Below are 14,904 nucleotides of genomic sequence, written 5' to 3' on the forward strand. Positions count from 1 at the left end.
TCCTGGTACGAATATTCTTTCCTTGGTAGATGTAAGACCTGCTAGTTCTAACTGCAAGCAGCTCGTGAAAGGCAGCATAAGCTACATGACTCAGGTTAGAAGGGTTAAGATTGGATTCTGCCAGGAGACGCTGTAATACAAACCAGTTCTGTAAAAACATTCAGTTTGAGGAACTGGTGAGTCCTCGAGACGTGTTTGAAATTAAAAATAGAGGAAGCATTGTGCTTGCTGTGTAAGTGCTGGTGCCAGATTGTGAGGTGTTCAGAAGTCGTTGGACCTTCATGTTGTTTATTTATACAGATATGATGGTAAGTGTGGTTTTGATCGCTGTCTTACTGTAATGGAAAACCTTTCATGTAAGCACGAGAATTATGGAAATAAGAAATAGGTGATTTTGTAGCCATTTACACAGGCATTATTGTGTTTAAAATCTGAGGAGACGTAGGATCTAAATGTGCCTCTTAAGTACCAGTGAATATTTTACTTCCCTGCCAGGAAATCTCAGTCTGGTGAGGTCATTTTAGCGTGGGATAAAGAGGTAGTTGAGGCTGGAGCTGAAATGCTTAGCAGTGTAGTGCGGTGGGCTGGGGCCGTGGCAGGGCTTTGTCCCACAGGCAGTACCAGCGCTTGGATCACTGTGAGTCACCTTCTGGTGGCTGGATGTACACGGTGCATGTGGCTTTGTGCTCTCAGGGTTGGCTTTGTTGCTGCTTTTGTAATTACTGGATTGAGGCTAAAGAACTTAGTTTCAGTAAGAATTGAGGGAAATCCTCTGTTATCTGGTCTTGTATTCCCACTGGGTTCTCTTTCTGAGGAGTCCGTATCTTATGTCCTTATGCCTCATATCTCTGCCTTCTTGTATATTTGTGTGTTAGTGCATTATGCTCTGGCTTATGATTTACGTTGTGGTTCAAACACCTCTTGGGTTTAGAAGGGCCGCATTGTCCTGATGGGTTCCTCGTCACATGCCATTTGCTTTTCTAAGGAACTAGCTCAGAACAGGAGACCTGATGTTAAACCACACTCATGTTTGAGGTTTTCTCTCTTTCCTTCAGGCAGACTTTCCATCCTCTTACTGTGGCATCCAGGCTAAGTTTATTTCCTTCTGTTTCTCCTGGGGCAACGGCATTTCCCGTTGGTCTCATTTCTTGATGTCTCCTTGTAACAGCTTCCCTTAAATACGTTTCCTTTAGCCGCAAGGGCCATTGTTTTTACTGCTGCAAAAGGGTTTGGGAAAAACATTATAGATGTATAGGAGGAACAAAGAACTTGCCAGAGCGTGGCACAAACAGCTGTACTGCTTTTGTTTGGCTTTGGTCAGAGTCAGACATGTATGTTAGGCTTTCTGCAAACAGCTGGTTTTATCACGGAGTAAGACTCGTAAATCAACCTGGATCTACCAAGTATGACATAAGAATTGAGTATTGCTGAAGTAATTGGGTTTATTTTTCTTTCTAGCATTTGCTTTATGTTTCTTTGAATCTTGACTGTGCTTTTATCTCTCGCATAGCTCTTGAAATTGATTTATATTGGAAAGAAAAGTATCTGTTGTGATTTTTCTCCAGAGTTCATGATTTAAGCTGCCTTATTTAAAATGCAGTCAGTGTTAATTCCAGACAGGTGACTCACTGCCAAGTGTTTGGCTTTGTTTTTTTCTATGTAAGCTAACGTTCAAACATTCTCCTGTATTTCAGAAGAAATCCTTGAGGCAACTTACTGGGGAGGAAAAAGGCAAAGCCGCCAGCAGAAGTGTTGGATTAGACACTGCTACTTCTCACCCTGTAGAAACTGGACAACCACCTGATGAGCTCCATTTGTCTCCTTCTAAGCAGTGTTGTATCAAAGAAGCCTCCTCCCAGTATGGGGGTTTCTCGGGGTTCGGTAGCAGCGATGGAGTATTAATGGATGATGGACAATTTGACCAGGAAGATGGAGTCACTCAGGTCACGTGTATGTGATGAAGTAAGTAACTGCATCAGATGGACATGTACATAATTCACACAACTGTAAAACGATGTACTACTTTAAATGCATTGCTGTGTAAGCTTATGACTTTTCCCAGACTCATTTTGTATTGTTGCCTGTTTCTTTGTTTTGCTATTCCTACTGTAGTAATAATACTACTGCAAAATAATTCGGCTTCCTGTCTGTCTTCGGTAGAACAGCTACCTGACCGGGTGCTCTGCTGCTTGTTGTTACTATTTTTAATAAGCAGAGAAGCAAAAGCTGCAGAAACAAGTGTGTGTTCTGTAAGAGAGAAAGGGGTGTGGATGTTGAGCATCTTCCACAAGCTGGAGGGCTGGTTATTGCATTTTTTAGTTACTGTTTTTTAAGACTGTTGTAAATATTGATTGGGGGGGAAGAAAGAAAAATGCGTAATTTTTATTATGCATAAAAGCATATTGTTATGTTTTCGCTTGACTTTTCACTCATTTTTACTTGTTCTGCCTGAACACAAAAGCCTGTAGAAAATGCAAGTCGTGCTAGAGGGTTAATTTAAGCTGCATTCAGCCTGGTATGTACAGAAGATTTCTGAAGGCTGTAGGCAGAAATTGGTTCCTGTAATACACTCTCACCTCTGTAGGATTTGCCAGGGCTCCATGTTCCAAGCTGTCTCTATATATAGCTATGTATATAAGAATGGCACGATATATTGTTAACTTAGTATGAGTGGAAATGCAGACCCTCACCACTTTGGTTGGGTAACTTGTGTTCTATGAATTTGTTTGAGGGGCTGTACATAAAACACCGACAGCCAGGTGCACACTGATGCTGATGATGTACATAGGGGAAGAAGCAGACATTAGATGAGACTTGATACAAAAACGCTGACTATATATGTTTTATTTTTTAAAGTTCCTTGCTAACTGTACATCCTAGTGGATAAACTGCATCAAATACCCCAAGTGCTGTTCAGGAGAAAGATGGAGAGCCCTGGGGTTTCATCCTTACTGTGGGGATGAGCTCAGACAGAGAGGGCACAGGCAGGAATTGTTTTGATGCCACTGTGTTGCAATTGTATCTGGCAGTTCAGCTTCCTTCCAAGCTGGTCTGCCACTACAGCTGGGAAGAAGTCAAAAGCCACGAGACAAGAAATTCTAACTTGGAGTGTGATGCCATACTCCTGAAAGTAGTGAATCTTAAAACTAAATTGCAGCTATTTATGTGCAATACCACCTAAAACACTTAACTTCAATGCAGTTACTATTTCCGGAATGCATTTATTGGACAAAAAGAATCACTTAACTTTTAATTGAGGTATTTTCATCCCACCAGGTGGTGAAAATGCAGAAAACTCCAACTGGTATCCAGGTGCTTCCTCTAAAAAAGATTTTCCCCTAAGACTGAAGGAATATGAACACAGGAGATTCCATTTATGCGATGAGAGCAGTCCAAATGTGTACCAGGCTATTCTAAGTTACTCCCACTTGGAGTAAGAGAAGCTTTTCTTAAGCTGTAGGCTACTAAAAAGGAATGTGGCTGTATTTTAGAGCTGTGAATGTACTTCAGTCCTCACTGCTGAGTCTCAGCAGGTTTTGAGGGCTGAGCAGGACCATTGTAGGAGGGCAGCAGAGAGTGGTTTCCTGCTGCAAGATCTTCAAGCAGAGGAAAGGGTTTGCTCTGTCCACATGAAGAGTGCATGTGAATGATCCAACGTCCCGCAGTAGCTGAAGAACACAGAATAACACACCTGCCTTCCTAGGGCATGGATGCTGAAATATCTGCAAATGCCTCTAAAACAAATCAAAACTCTTAATGACAAAGAGATTTTCCATCTCATTTGAAGAAGTGAAAAGGAGAGGGTGCATTTTCTGTAGAGGGGAGTTGAATTGAGGCTACGTGTTGTTACGCTCTTACACAAATAAGAGCACTGAGCTGTGCCATTACTAATGTTGCCAATTACTGGCACCTTTCTATTTATTTAAATCCAAGTTGGTAAAGCAGAAGGGCCGTGAGGGAGAGTGAGGCAGCTGGTAAGTTTGCATTAAATGCTCCTGTTACAAAAATCCTTTGCCTACACACATGCACACTGCTCAGTCTTCATTTTACAAGAACACATTCTATGTATTTCATTATCTTATGCCTTTTTATTGAATGAATTGTGAATCTCAAAGCATGAATGCATCCTCCAACAAAAAAACCAACCCATTTATGCTCCAGCGTGGCTTCAGCTGTCTTGTTTAGTTGAGTCTTACAGGTACAGAGATGGAAAGCCATTAATGCTGTTCCTAGACCTCTGCAAAAGGCTGGTTATAGCTCAACTCTTGTTTGGATAGGAAATAATTTGGAAGTGTTTGCAAACCCAGACAAGAGTCTGTTACAAACAAAAATGCTGTGCCCTGCTCTTAATTGTCACAAGGTTTTTTACATACCTCATCACCTGCAATAAACTGTTGCTTAACTTTCTGTTTCTGGTCTATAAAATACAGTGGTTTTTGTGTAATGTTAAAATCCTTTTTATATCTGAGGAGAAGCTTCTCACCATTAAAAGCACTTACTGAATTGGCTATCCGTGTCTTAATTGTATTTGTCTCACACGGGCATTAAATCCATTAGATCAGTGTGTACCTTCCTTCAGTTATTGTTGCTGGTTCTTATTTGTATGTAAAGCAAAGCTTGCTAGAATTTCAGTCATCTATAGGAAGCTAATTAGCTTTCTTTCTACTTAGGATATTAATCTGGATGCTTAAAAAAAGACAAGGTCAGGTTGCTGTTATGACGGCTCCCTATGGGTTAAATCATGGATGAGAAGTGTTAGTTCTGAAATTCGGATTTTTCAAGGCTCGTTTTCTGTGTGAGAACTGAGATGAAAGGAACAAATGATGTAAATTCTTCAGGACAACTTAACTCCAGAGAAACGGGTCTGCTGCCGTGTTCTTATCTGTTGAAGCAGAAGCTTGGACAACACCTAAAACCTGAGCAGTGCAGTCACTGTGGCTGACGTGATGCAATGCCCACTAAGACAAGCACTGGGGAAAACCTGAGTGACGAAGAGAAAGCCCCTTGTGAGTTAGCGCGTGCTCATGGTAGGCCACATCAGTGATGTGCTGTGTGTAATGTTCTGTTTATTTGGGTATTGGAAAAGGTCCCTGCTGGATCTCAGTGAGTTTTTAACTGTAATACTGGTGTTTTCTGAATTGAGAGATGAATGCGTATGAAGTCCAGCTTCTGAGTATGTGACAGTTCCGAGTATTGCATTTATCTAGTTCTGGAAGAAGGAATCTAATTCCAGCACAGCTCCTAGCAGGGATGGGAAAGCAACAGACTTTGCCTTGGAAGCGAAGAGCTGTTTCCTGCACTCTCAGACAACACGAAGGATGAGGATCACTTACTGAAATGCAGTGGAATGGGTAAGGTAACAGTTGAATTTTAACCATTGCTTTGTTTACAGCATATTTCGAAGGCAGCCTTCCATTTCCCTGTTATGTAGACTGTAAAGTCAATCTGTTAATGTATTTAACTAGGCAAACCAACAATTCTGTTAGGCAAAGTGCAGTTTTATGGTACCATTCAGGCACGTGTGTGTACACAGTACTCGTGTAAACAAGAACAAGGGAAAATACAAGCAGTGTTTCACTTAAGCCTTATATATAAAACCAGCTAAAGTGAGCAAGTCGATTTACAGTGCAAATCTGAGTGAGAATCAACAGGATAAAAACTCCCAGAGTGTTGTTCTGAAGTGAAACTCTTAAAGCGTGAGAGGATGAAAAGAGCTTTAAAACTTTAATGCAGTCCTGAGCACCACATTTTCTTTGGTGGTGTAAAGGAAATGTAATAATCATTAACACAAGTTTTATGTTGTTGCCTGTCAGTCACCGTGACCCATATAAGCATGCAGAGTGACTGTACAAAAGAACCGCGTCGTGAATGGTCCTATAGCAAACTGTACCAGAACTAAAAACATTTTGCCATCTCCAAAATGCAGTTGTCTTCTTGCCTGTAATACAAACTTAAGATACCTGTTTGGTCTATACAAGGCAAGTTGGAATTAACTGTGTAGACAGTAACAGAAGCTACGTTCGCTCATACAACATCTCATGCAATAACCCCGCTGACAGTTAAATACAATTGAAAATGTGAGACAAAACAGCTGCTGAAGAAAACAGTTGCTGAAGTGCTTCATAAGCTTAGTCTCTTTATTATCTCATAGGTAAAATTCCCTTTACATCCAGGTGGTACAGTTGCTTGAGGTGTGCTTGATTTGTGTAAAGAAAAAGAGAATTTAAGGCATGTTTAGTGTATTATGGGGAAAAAAAATATATTAAACAGGTGAGCCCTCTTCTTTCTGGATAAGCGTAACTTAGAAAACCAAGTACAGTTTACAGAATCTAGCTTAGTTAGTCCATTGTGACCTGCATAAAGAAATAACAGAGCCTCCCCCAGCAACTTCCAACAGAAATGACTGGCTACCTCTTTGAACTAATAAGCAATCTTCATTTTAACATAAGAACACCGCTAGTGCTTTTATACCCTGCATTCATCTCCACGTAGCAGTACAGCTGTCTGCTATATTCATCTCTAACACATTTAATTCTAGCATTCTAGACAAAACACAATTAAGCAGCACTCATGGAAATTGTCAGTTATTGCAAATCTGCAAAGGCAAATAGAAACAAACAGCTAAACGGGAACAGAGGCGTTAGTCCAAATCTTCCTCTCAGTATAATCCAGGTGAACAAGGAAAAATTAATAGAGACTGAGAATATGCTCAACTCTTACAGAGTCAGGCTCTGTTTTTCAAGTACTTAGGTGTTGTCTGTCTGAAAATACAAGTGAAGGCTATGCTAGTGGGTTACGTATTGTAGTGAGGATATCTGTGAGGTATACTCTGTAAGCCACCGCCATAAATACAAACAGCTGTAAGCCATGGAGTTGGTGGTGTTTTTGCCACAGTTACTGTGAAAGAAACTGCGGAGTGGAGAAGAGCAGAAGCGTGCTGTAACAGGACAGGAAGCAGCCCCTGCTGCACACAAGCCTCCGCCGCTAACTAAAGGGAAAGAACAGGCTGAAAAGGTAAGTTAGATATCTATATCAATAACATATCTGTTAAATATCATAGTCAAGTTAGCCTCTTGGTATCACTAATACTATAGATGCTATTAGTGTTTGGATAGACGCATACGAGAATATGCACAACCAGAAGTAAATCTCTTAAGCCATCTTAAAAAAATAAAAGCTGAATTAGGAATAAGCTGCGCTGCCAAGAGCTTCCTGCACAATTCCGTATTGAAGGAGGAAATCTTTCCTCTAACCTAGGTGCCGTATTACAAAACGGCTTGTTGGGTAACCTTAATCTTGCTTTATTCCCCACCCAATCTGTCATCTTCGGGATTGTTGATTCAATGATTGTTTAGCAGCAATTTTAGAGAACTGTAAATTCTTTTTATTACCAGGCATTATAAACAGATACTGCTACTTTTATTTAAAAACCATGAGTGCCACGTCGAATATACAGCCCGTGAATAACTTAAAGTAGTTCCCATATTAAAAGGCAATGCACACAGCATACAAAAAGTATACTAAACAAAGCTATGAGGATACGTGATTGAAGTGTCTAAAATGATATATACAGTACATCATTAATTTGTTTTGTTTGTATTCAGTATAGGCTTCAATACTGTCATCCCCATCATGCCTCACTCTCCCCTGACACTGAATTTTGCACTTCTTCTTCCAAAATGGGTACAATCAGGTTATCCTTGGACATCAGATTATACTTCATCACAAACTTAGTGAACCGGTGACACAAGAAAGTTTCATTCTGGAGATGAAAAGAGGCAAAAAAAATATACAGATAGAGAAGTAATATTTTAAACAATCGAGGAAGGCGTAATTAAACTGCTTTTATAGTCATGTAATGGATTTAGGAGTCCTAGAAACAAGTAGCGATGCATACGTGATAAATCTATATTACTTCTGTTAACAAGTCCCCTTTACTACTCGATTATAAGCACGTTCTTCAGTTGGGGTTTTGGTTCATGGCTTAAGTCACAGCTCAATTTAACAGTACTTAAATAAGAACTTATTAAAATATCACCTTAGTCCTCCTCTACAATCCAGAAAAGGGTTTTAAGGTATTAAATTCCCTCTACATACATTGTCCCCACCAAAATGGAACACAACCGTTCCACAGCTGTTCCATGTCTCTGACATGCAGCTGTCTCCTAATCTATTAATTTCTACTTAATAGTTAAAAAACCCCAAAGCCTTGGAAGTGCCACTTATTTATCTGCTCTGATGCAGTTTAATAATTACAATCCTTTAAATGGCAGCATAACGCACACCATCAGGAAATATATCTAAATAAGCAGTATTGACTACAAGTGTTTTGAATACATTTGGGAATCTTTAAGGTAAAATGATGAATTTCTGTTGCTTGAATAAAGCCAAGTAAATGAAAGCAGAACCAACTGGATAAATGAACTAAACCAAGAACTTTTCTTTTGTAACTCTATAAAAAGCACACACTTCCTGTGTGTCATTTAGTCCTGAGACTTACATCACAGCATGGAATTTCAGTTCTTATAGAAGTATTGTCTGCTGTAATGAATACTTTGCATTGGTGCAGGTCTTCTGTTAGTGTTAAAAGAAGGCAATGTAACTATTACAGCTGTAGCTTCAGCAAGGAACTGAACGGTTAAATTACTTACTTCATATTCATCAAATATCTGCCGGTGATGGAAATAAGCATGTGAAAATATTCTGTAGATCCTTCGGCACACAGATCCTAATTTGGCTACAGAAGATTCCTTTATGCTAACCCTGCAAGCACCAGGAGAAAGGTTACAAAACAAATCTACTGCCATGATTAGGGAAATACACGTCAATGTTAATTCTGTCTGCATGTTGATGCACCCTGCACATTTAAAAGCTGTTCTATTTGCCTGTAGTATAGAAATATCTGGTAGGGGCTGGATTTCTGCTTTCTAGCAATGGAAGAAGACTTGCAGCTATACCTCCTTACCAATAAGAGGATTCCCAGAGAAGCACCATCTTGACTTCTCTGGTTAGGTTTCCATGATCCAACATGGCAGGCTGCCCACTTAATGCATTCAGTCTGGCTTCTGCTGTGTCAAACTGAATTGCTGCTCATTTCTGGAGGTTTTTAGTGGAGTACTATATAACTCCTCTAAGTCTTGTTACTTAGACTGGCATTCTAGTGGAAGCCTCATAGCAATACCAGCAAATATTAGGAAAGCAAACAGTTTCCACTTACAAAGAACCCATGTCAGTCCCAGCTAAAGGAAGACATTTTCAATAGGCAGGAATTCTTTCTTGGCTTAAAAGTGACAGTTACTACACCAACAACACTGGCCCATTCAGTAGGACACCTGATGCTCTCGGTGGTATACCACAAAAATGGTGTTACACTTTTCTATGTGGTCTTTAGGTGTTTAGGTGCCATCTATACCCCTGCCACCTCTCTGCTCCCAAGAGAAAACATTTTTACCTGCTGGGGAAATACTTGTTGCTATTCAGAAGACACGCAGCTCCATCAAGTGTGTGTCTGGTGTAGTCTATAGCAGGACACTACAAAATACAGTGAGCACATAACTTATATAAAGAAAAACAATTATGTTTTCTGATGCTTTTAATATAATCAGCCATTTTTATCCCAGAAGTTTCTTACAGCCTCTCTGAAGTGTCTGGCTACATTTCCTTCTCAAGCTTTTCTTTGTCTCACAGCCCATGTCAATTATTTCAAGAGAAAAGTTACTATGGAAATATGGTCATGTGCATGAGCAGTGAATTTTATGTATCTCCCTAAGTAACACCTTATAATAGATAGCATACTGGAAGTATGCTAAGAGGAAAAACATTCCTCATATCACAGCTGACTTGTTTCTCACATTGTCTTCCAGACTACTGCTTTTACATCTTATCCAAGAAGTGTTATGCATCAAAAACAAAACCACGGAACTGCACCTGAGCAAAATAGCTGTTTTTAACATCATCAAAGAAAACCAAAAGCGTAATTCTAGATAAATATATAGTAAGTCAAGACCTGTCTCTGCAATCGAGTACATGGAGAAGAAAAGGACAAAAGCCAACATGAACGGGGACAGGTGGAAAGAGGTGAGCAATGCCTGTCTGTTTTGTCATCCCCTGCTTGCAGAGGAATGACTTCTCAGCTGTAACTGTTGGTCAGCAGTCTCTCAGGGTTGCCTCGCTCGCTCCCTGCCCATGAGGCAATAGCTATCAACGTGGTAAACAGCAGGTGAATGATGTTCAGAGATAACCAGCATTACCTCCTCTTCTCTCTGACTGCAAACAACACCTAGACAGAATGCAGTCAATCTATCTCTGATACTGCTGTAGGGAGCAGCACCCTCCTACCTTATCCTACCTTCTCTAAACCCAGTACTCAACAGGAAAGAAGGAAACCTCAGGTGATTGTTCTTAACCCACAAAAGCTCTCAGCTTGACTAAAAGGCCAACTGCAACAGTCTCCATGAGAGCTGTGAGGTGAGCAGAAAACCTGATATCAGTAGGGTCAGTTTTACACAACTCATCCATACCTCTTTGGGTGTTTTGTGAGCTGCACAAAGGAAAATCCATTGTTCGGTTGCTGTCATCTGAGTGCACGTGTCGGGGTGACATTCACTCTGTTAAAGCAATTGTTCAGTTACAAAAAAACAGTTTCACTTACCCAACAGCAAAAAAAAAACCAGATGGTCTTTTCAAATCGCTTCCTTGTCATGCCCACAACCAGAGGCTTATTTGCTCGAAGTCTTTAAAACCCTAAAATATCTCCTACCTGGAACCACTGCTTAAACACACACGTATAAATTCAGAAGCAAGCCCTACAGACTGCATCAAGTCTCTTCCCCAACACAATATAAAAATATTAAGATGTACCTGAAGCTTGACAGCGAGTCCATTGAGCTCAAGGCAGAATTGTCTACAAAGGAATTTGAACACAGCAACATCAAAATCAAGCCATTTGTTATCACACTGGAAATACTAAATAGAAACAAAACGATACGTCTTGATCTTCTTAACAGATGTTAATGTTTTTTGAAATGAATAGTGACAAGTCACTTCCAAGAATCTCGTGTGATTCTCACTGTATTGCGTAATACAAAACGATAACAATACTTAATAGTAGAAATAGCAAATTTCCATTAAGTTGAATATGATGAGTTAAAAGCAATAAAACCCACTACCACTATCAATAACAAAACTCAGACTTAGGACTATGTTAATGAATTCTTACCTTAGATGTTCATATTTCCATACACCTTCATCCTGGCCTTCGGGAGGTTCAAGGATCTTATCAATGTTGGAACAGTCTGCCCTGATGTTTTGCTGGATGTACTAAGGTGGAGGAGACACAAAAACTAGATCTTGTTGCAATTATAGTAAAACAAGATATTTAGGACATTATTATGCCTTCAAGAGATTTACTGTCCCAGAGATAAACTCATTTTCCAGTTATTTAGGAAGTGATGGACAGGCTAAAAAGTAGATTTCTCTGTTTTTTACAACCTGTAGTGAAAATGAAAGTCACAGCCTGAAGCAGTGATGAAGCACCTGATGGAAGGCAGGGCCAACCCAGGGATGCTCAGGTACACACAGTGCAATGCAATGCAATGCACCTGTGTGACTGGAAGGGGTTGGAGCCCAGGATGGTATCATGCTGGAGATCCCTGCACACCTGAGGCCTTACAGAGGTAAACAGATTTTCTTTGCTTGTTTCTAAGTCCACAGCTGCTGTATTTGGGCTTGTTCTCACAGAATCACAGAATGACCCGGGTTGGAAGGGACCTCAAGGATCATGTAGTTCCAACCCCCCTGCCTGGCAGGGCCACCAAACATACACCTTTACTAGATCAGGTTGCCCAGGGCCCCGTCCAACCTGGTCTTGAACACCTCCAAGGACGGGGCATCCACAACCTCCCTGGGCAGCCTGTTCCAGGGCCTAACCACTCTCCTAGTGAAGAACTTCCCCATAACAACCAACCTAAATCTTCCCTCTTTTAACTTAAAACCATTTCCCCGTGTCCTGCTATTGTCAGGACTCATTTGCTCTCATGTGCTGCTGTCTAGGGTTGTGCCACCCTGCTGTTACTGCTGTACTCTCCATCCCATTTTCAGCATTACACATCCCCACCATTTTCTTGTGTCTGCTTTGTTTAAACCATACTTGAGAATTCCAGCCAATTCTCCACATCCAATTGGTAGTTACTTGTTCTTTTAAAAAAGAAATTATACAATTCACTCTTTTGCAGACACATCGTAAGCAGGTAAATAATGTGCCAGGATGCCTTTGTTTCGCTTTAGTTTGCTTGTTTTTAAACAAAAAATAGGGAAGTTGAGAAACTGAGTTTACAAGCAATTGTTTCAGATGAGTACCTGCTGAACAGCTAACGTGCTATCCATCTCCTCAAAGGACTCATCAGGCCAATTGTAGAAATCCTGTTTAAAAAAAGAAATTGAACCAATTTAATGAAAAGAAGGGGAGAGGAAGAAAGGCACAGTGCAGTAAAATGTGAGCGAGCAAAGATGCAGGCTTAGTACATAGAATTGCAGGAAACTACATCTTAATAGAAGCAGCGTGCAAACTTGGTGTGAGTAGGGTGATGCAGTGCTTGGGCTCATGGTTGTTGCTGCCCAACAACCTCTTGAAGTCTCATGGCAGACCCAGCTGCACGTCACTGTCCTGCAGCAGTTCTCAGCCAGTGTGAATGCAGTAACCCCAGAGATATAGGATTTCTAACTCTATGTTTTCTGAACCTCACATTCAGTGCTACATCTCCTGAGAGCTCAAAGCATTACACGTTGGCCTCCTGATGCTGCAGTGACTCAGGGAAGGCAGGAATCCTCCCTGCCATGCTCAGCAAGCTGCTCTGCAACAGCCGGAGAGAAGGGAGGGAGCAGCCAGTGCTTGGATGTTGGGCTGTTGTATATGCACAACGCAGAGCTGTACCACAGCATCATCTACAATTAAATACAGTCACACACTAAAAATGTACCTTCAAAATTCTTCAGCCCATGCGAGTTTAATAATTTCACTAAACACACTTCTGTATTTTTCAGGATACCCAGAAAATAAGCAGCAGAAGGCAGATGCTCCATGTCTTCTTCTACACGTGAAGACAGTATCACAGAATTGTAGGGGTTGGAAGGGACCTCTAGAGATCATCCAGTCCAACCCCCCTGCCAAAGCAGGCTCCATACACCGTATCACACAGGTAGGCGTCCAGGCGGGTCTTAAATATCTCCAGAGAAGGAGACTCCACCACCTCTCTGGGCAAAATTCAAAAGGCAGCAGGGCACAACACTGCTTAGCGATGAAACTCTGGATGTCCTGCCTGGCTAACGAGGGAAAGAGCCGCGTCCTCCCACAGCACTGCGCCATTCCCTGCTCTGCTGTTGGGCTCGGCAAAATGAAGGCGACCCCCCCCCCCCAAAAGGCCTCACGGAGGGCTCGCCTCGGGAGCAATGAGACGAGGACGAGGCGGCCTTGGAAGCGGAGGGTGAGCAGGAAGCGGCTGACAGCCGTGTTACGTAAGGGCTGCCCGGGCTGGGCCTTCGCCGGGCCGCGAAGCAGCAGCCTCAGCTCCCGGCCCCGGGATCAAAGCGATCCCGTGGAGCGCGGCCGGGCCCATAACGGCGCACCGAAAGGACGGGCCTCGGCGGCGGCAACACCCGATTTCCCCCGGTTCCGGCTCCTCACCTGGGCCTTGGTGCCAGGCCTGTTCCGCCTCAGCACTGCCGTCCCCTCCGCCATGACCATAGTGACAGCGGAGACAGCACCCGGATGTGGCGACGCCGGGCGGGGCGGACGGAGAGGGGCCGGCAAGAGAAGGAGTGGGGCGGGGATAAGAGTCTCGCGAGGAAGCGTGCTGTGGTGTAGCACCGTAGCGCAGCCATGTTCTGGCCTGGCTTATCCCTGATGTCTGTTCCATGGCCATGTTGCTTCTGAAACGCAGACAGAGAGCAGGCAGTTCTGTGAGAAACCCGTGCACCCCTTCAGGTGGAAACCGGCCCCGTTTGGTGGGGAAAAATAAAGTTTAAAGGGTTCTTTAAGTCTCATCAACTAATTCCACAGGCTGGTTTTTAGCTGGTCTGCCTTGCTTCATGTGCACAAAGGGAAATATTGAGCCATGATCATCCTGGTGAGGCCTCATCTGGAATACTGTGTCCAGTTCTGGGCTCCCCAGTACAAAAAAGACAGGGATCTCTTGGAAAGAGTCCAGCGCAGGGCCACTAAGATGGTGAAGGGCCTGGAGCATCTCCCCTATGAGGAGAGACTAAGTGAACTGGGTCCGTTGAGCCTTGAGAAAAGAAGGCTGAGAGGGGACCTGATCCAGGTTTATAAATACCTGAGGTGTGGGAGCCATAGTGGTGAGGTTGGTCTCTTTTCAGTAGTGCGTGGGGATAGGACTAGGGGTAATGGGATGAAAGTACAGCATAGGAAGTTCCGCATGAATGTGCGGAAGAACTTCTTTACAGTGAGGGTGACGGAGCACTGGAACAGGCTGCCCAGGGAGGTGGTGGAGTCTCCTTCTCTGGAGATATTCAAGACCCAGCTGGACGCCTTCCTGTGTGACGTGGTGTAGGGAGCCTGCTTTGGCAAGGGGGTTGGACTCGATGATCTCTAGAGGTCCCTTCCAACCCCTACAATTCTGTGATTCTGTGATCCTACCCCTGCACTGTTAGGGCCTGGATGTGCCTCTCTAGGCCTTCTGCTTAGTGGGGTGCAAAAGGTTCACGCTGTTCTTACTGTGGCAGGTAACAATGTGATGAGAAAAGCCCTCTGAAAGCAGGACTGCTGCCATCGGAACCCTGAACAGAATGGGAGGAAAAAGAAGTACTAAGCATAGATGGAGTCTGCCTTCGTTCTGCATGCTTCAGATAGCTGGAAAGAAATGGAGCTACCCAAAAGGACAGGTAGGG

The 14,904-nt window shown here is 42.6% G+C and overlaps 2 protein-coding genes and 1 long non-coding RNA gene across 6 annotated transcripts in view; 2 read left to right on the forward strand and 1 right to left on the reverse strand.

Annotated features, from left to right (window-relative positions):
- RFTN2 (raftlin family member 2) overlaps positions 1–6,397 on the forward strand; it is a 26,528-nt gene extending 20,131 nt beyond the window's left edge. The window contains exons 9-10 of one of the 4 annotated variants that reach the window (XM_032446018.2): positions 1,695–1,962; positions 4,671–6,397. In XM_032446018.2, coding sequence (XP_032301909.2) covers positions 1,695–1,958 — 264 coding nt within the window. In that variant the 3' untranslated portion in view covers positions 1,959–1,962; positions 4,671–6,397. Of the gene's footprint in view, positions 1–1,694; positions 4,509–4,670 lie in introns of those variants that run through there. The other 3 variants (XM_015868068.2, XM_085553406.1, XM_085553407.1) reach the window with 3 other exon arrangements.
- On the reverse strand, positions 5,701–13,772 carry MOB4 (MOB family member 4, phocein). Its single transcript, XM_015868076.3, has 8 exons — positions 13,682–13,772; positions 12,358–12,420; positions 11,219–11,319; positions 10,861–10,903; positions 10,521–10,607; positions 9,452–9,531; positions 8,652–8,763; positions 5,701–7,762 (listed from the first exon to the last, which is right to left on the reverse strand). Exons 1-8 carry the CDS (start codon positions 13,739–13,741, stop codon positions 7,631–7,633), a joined length of 678 nt encoding a protein of 225 aa, XP_015723562.1. The 5' UTR covers positions 13,742–13,772; the 3' UTR covers positions 5,701–7,630.
- LOC107316509 (uncharacterized) overlaps positions 11,501–14,904 on the forward strand; it is a 60,377-nt gene continuing 56,973 nt past the window's right edge. Inside the window, exons 1-3 of the long non-coding RNA XR_014948358.1 lie at positions 11,501–11,675; positions 13,042–13,196; positions 14,740–14,898. This is a non-coding gene — a long non-coding RNA (uncharacterized LOC107316509). The remainder of the gene's footprint in view (positions 11,676–13,041; positions 13,197–14,739; positions 14,899–14,904) is intronic.

Source organism: Coturnix japonica, chromosome 7 (genome assembly GCF_054131305.1).
Source record: "Coturnix japonica strain WE chromosome 7, WE-NBRP24, whole genome shotgun sequence".
Taxonomy (NCBI): domain Eukaryota; kingdom Metazoa; phylum Chordata; class Aves; order Galliformes; family Phasianidae; genus Coturnix; species Coturnix japonica.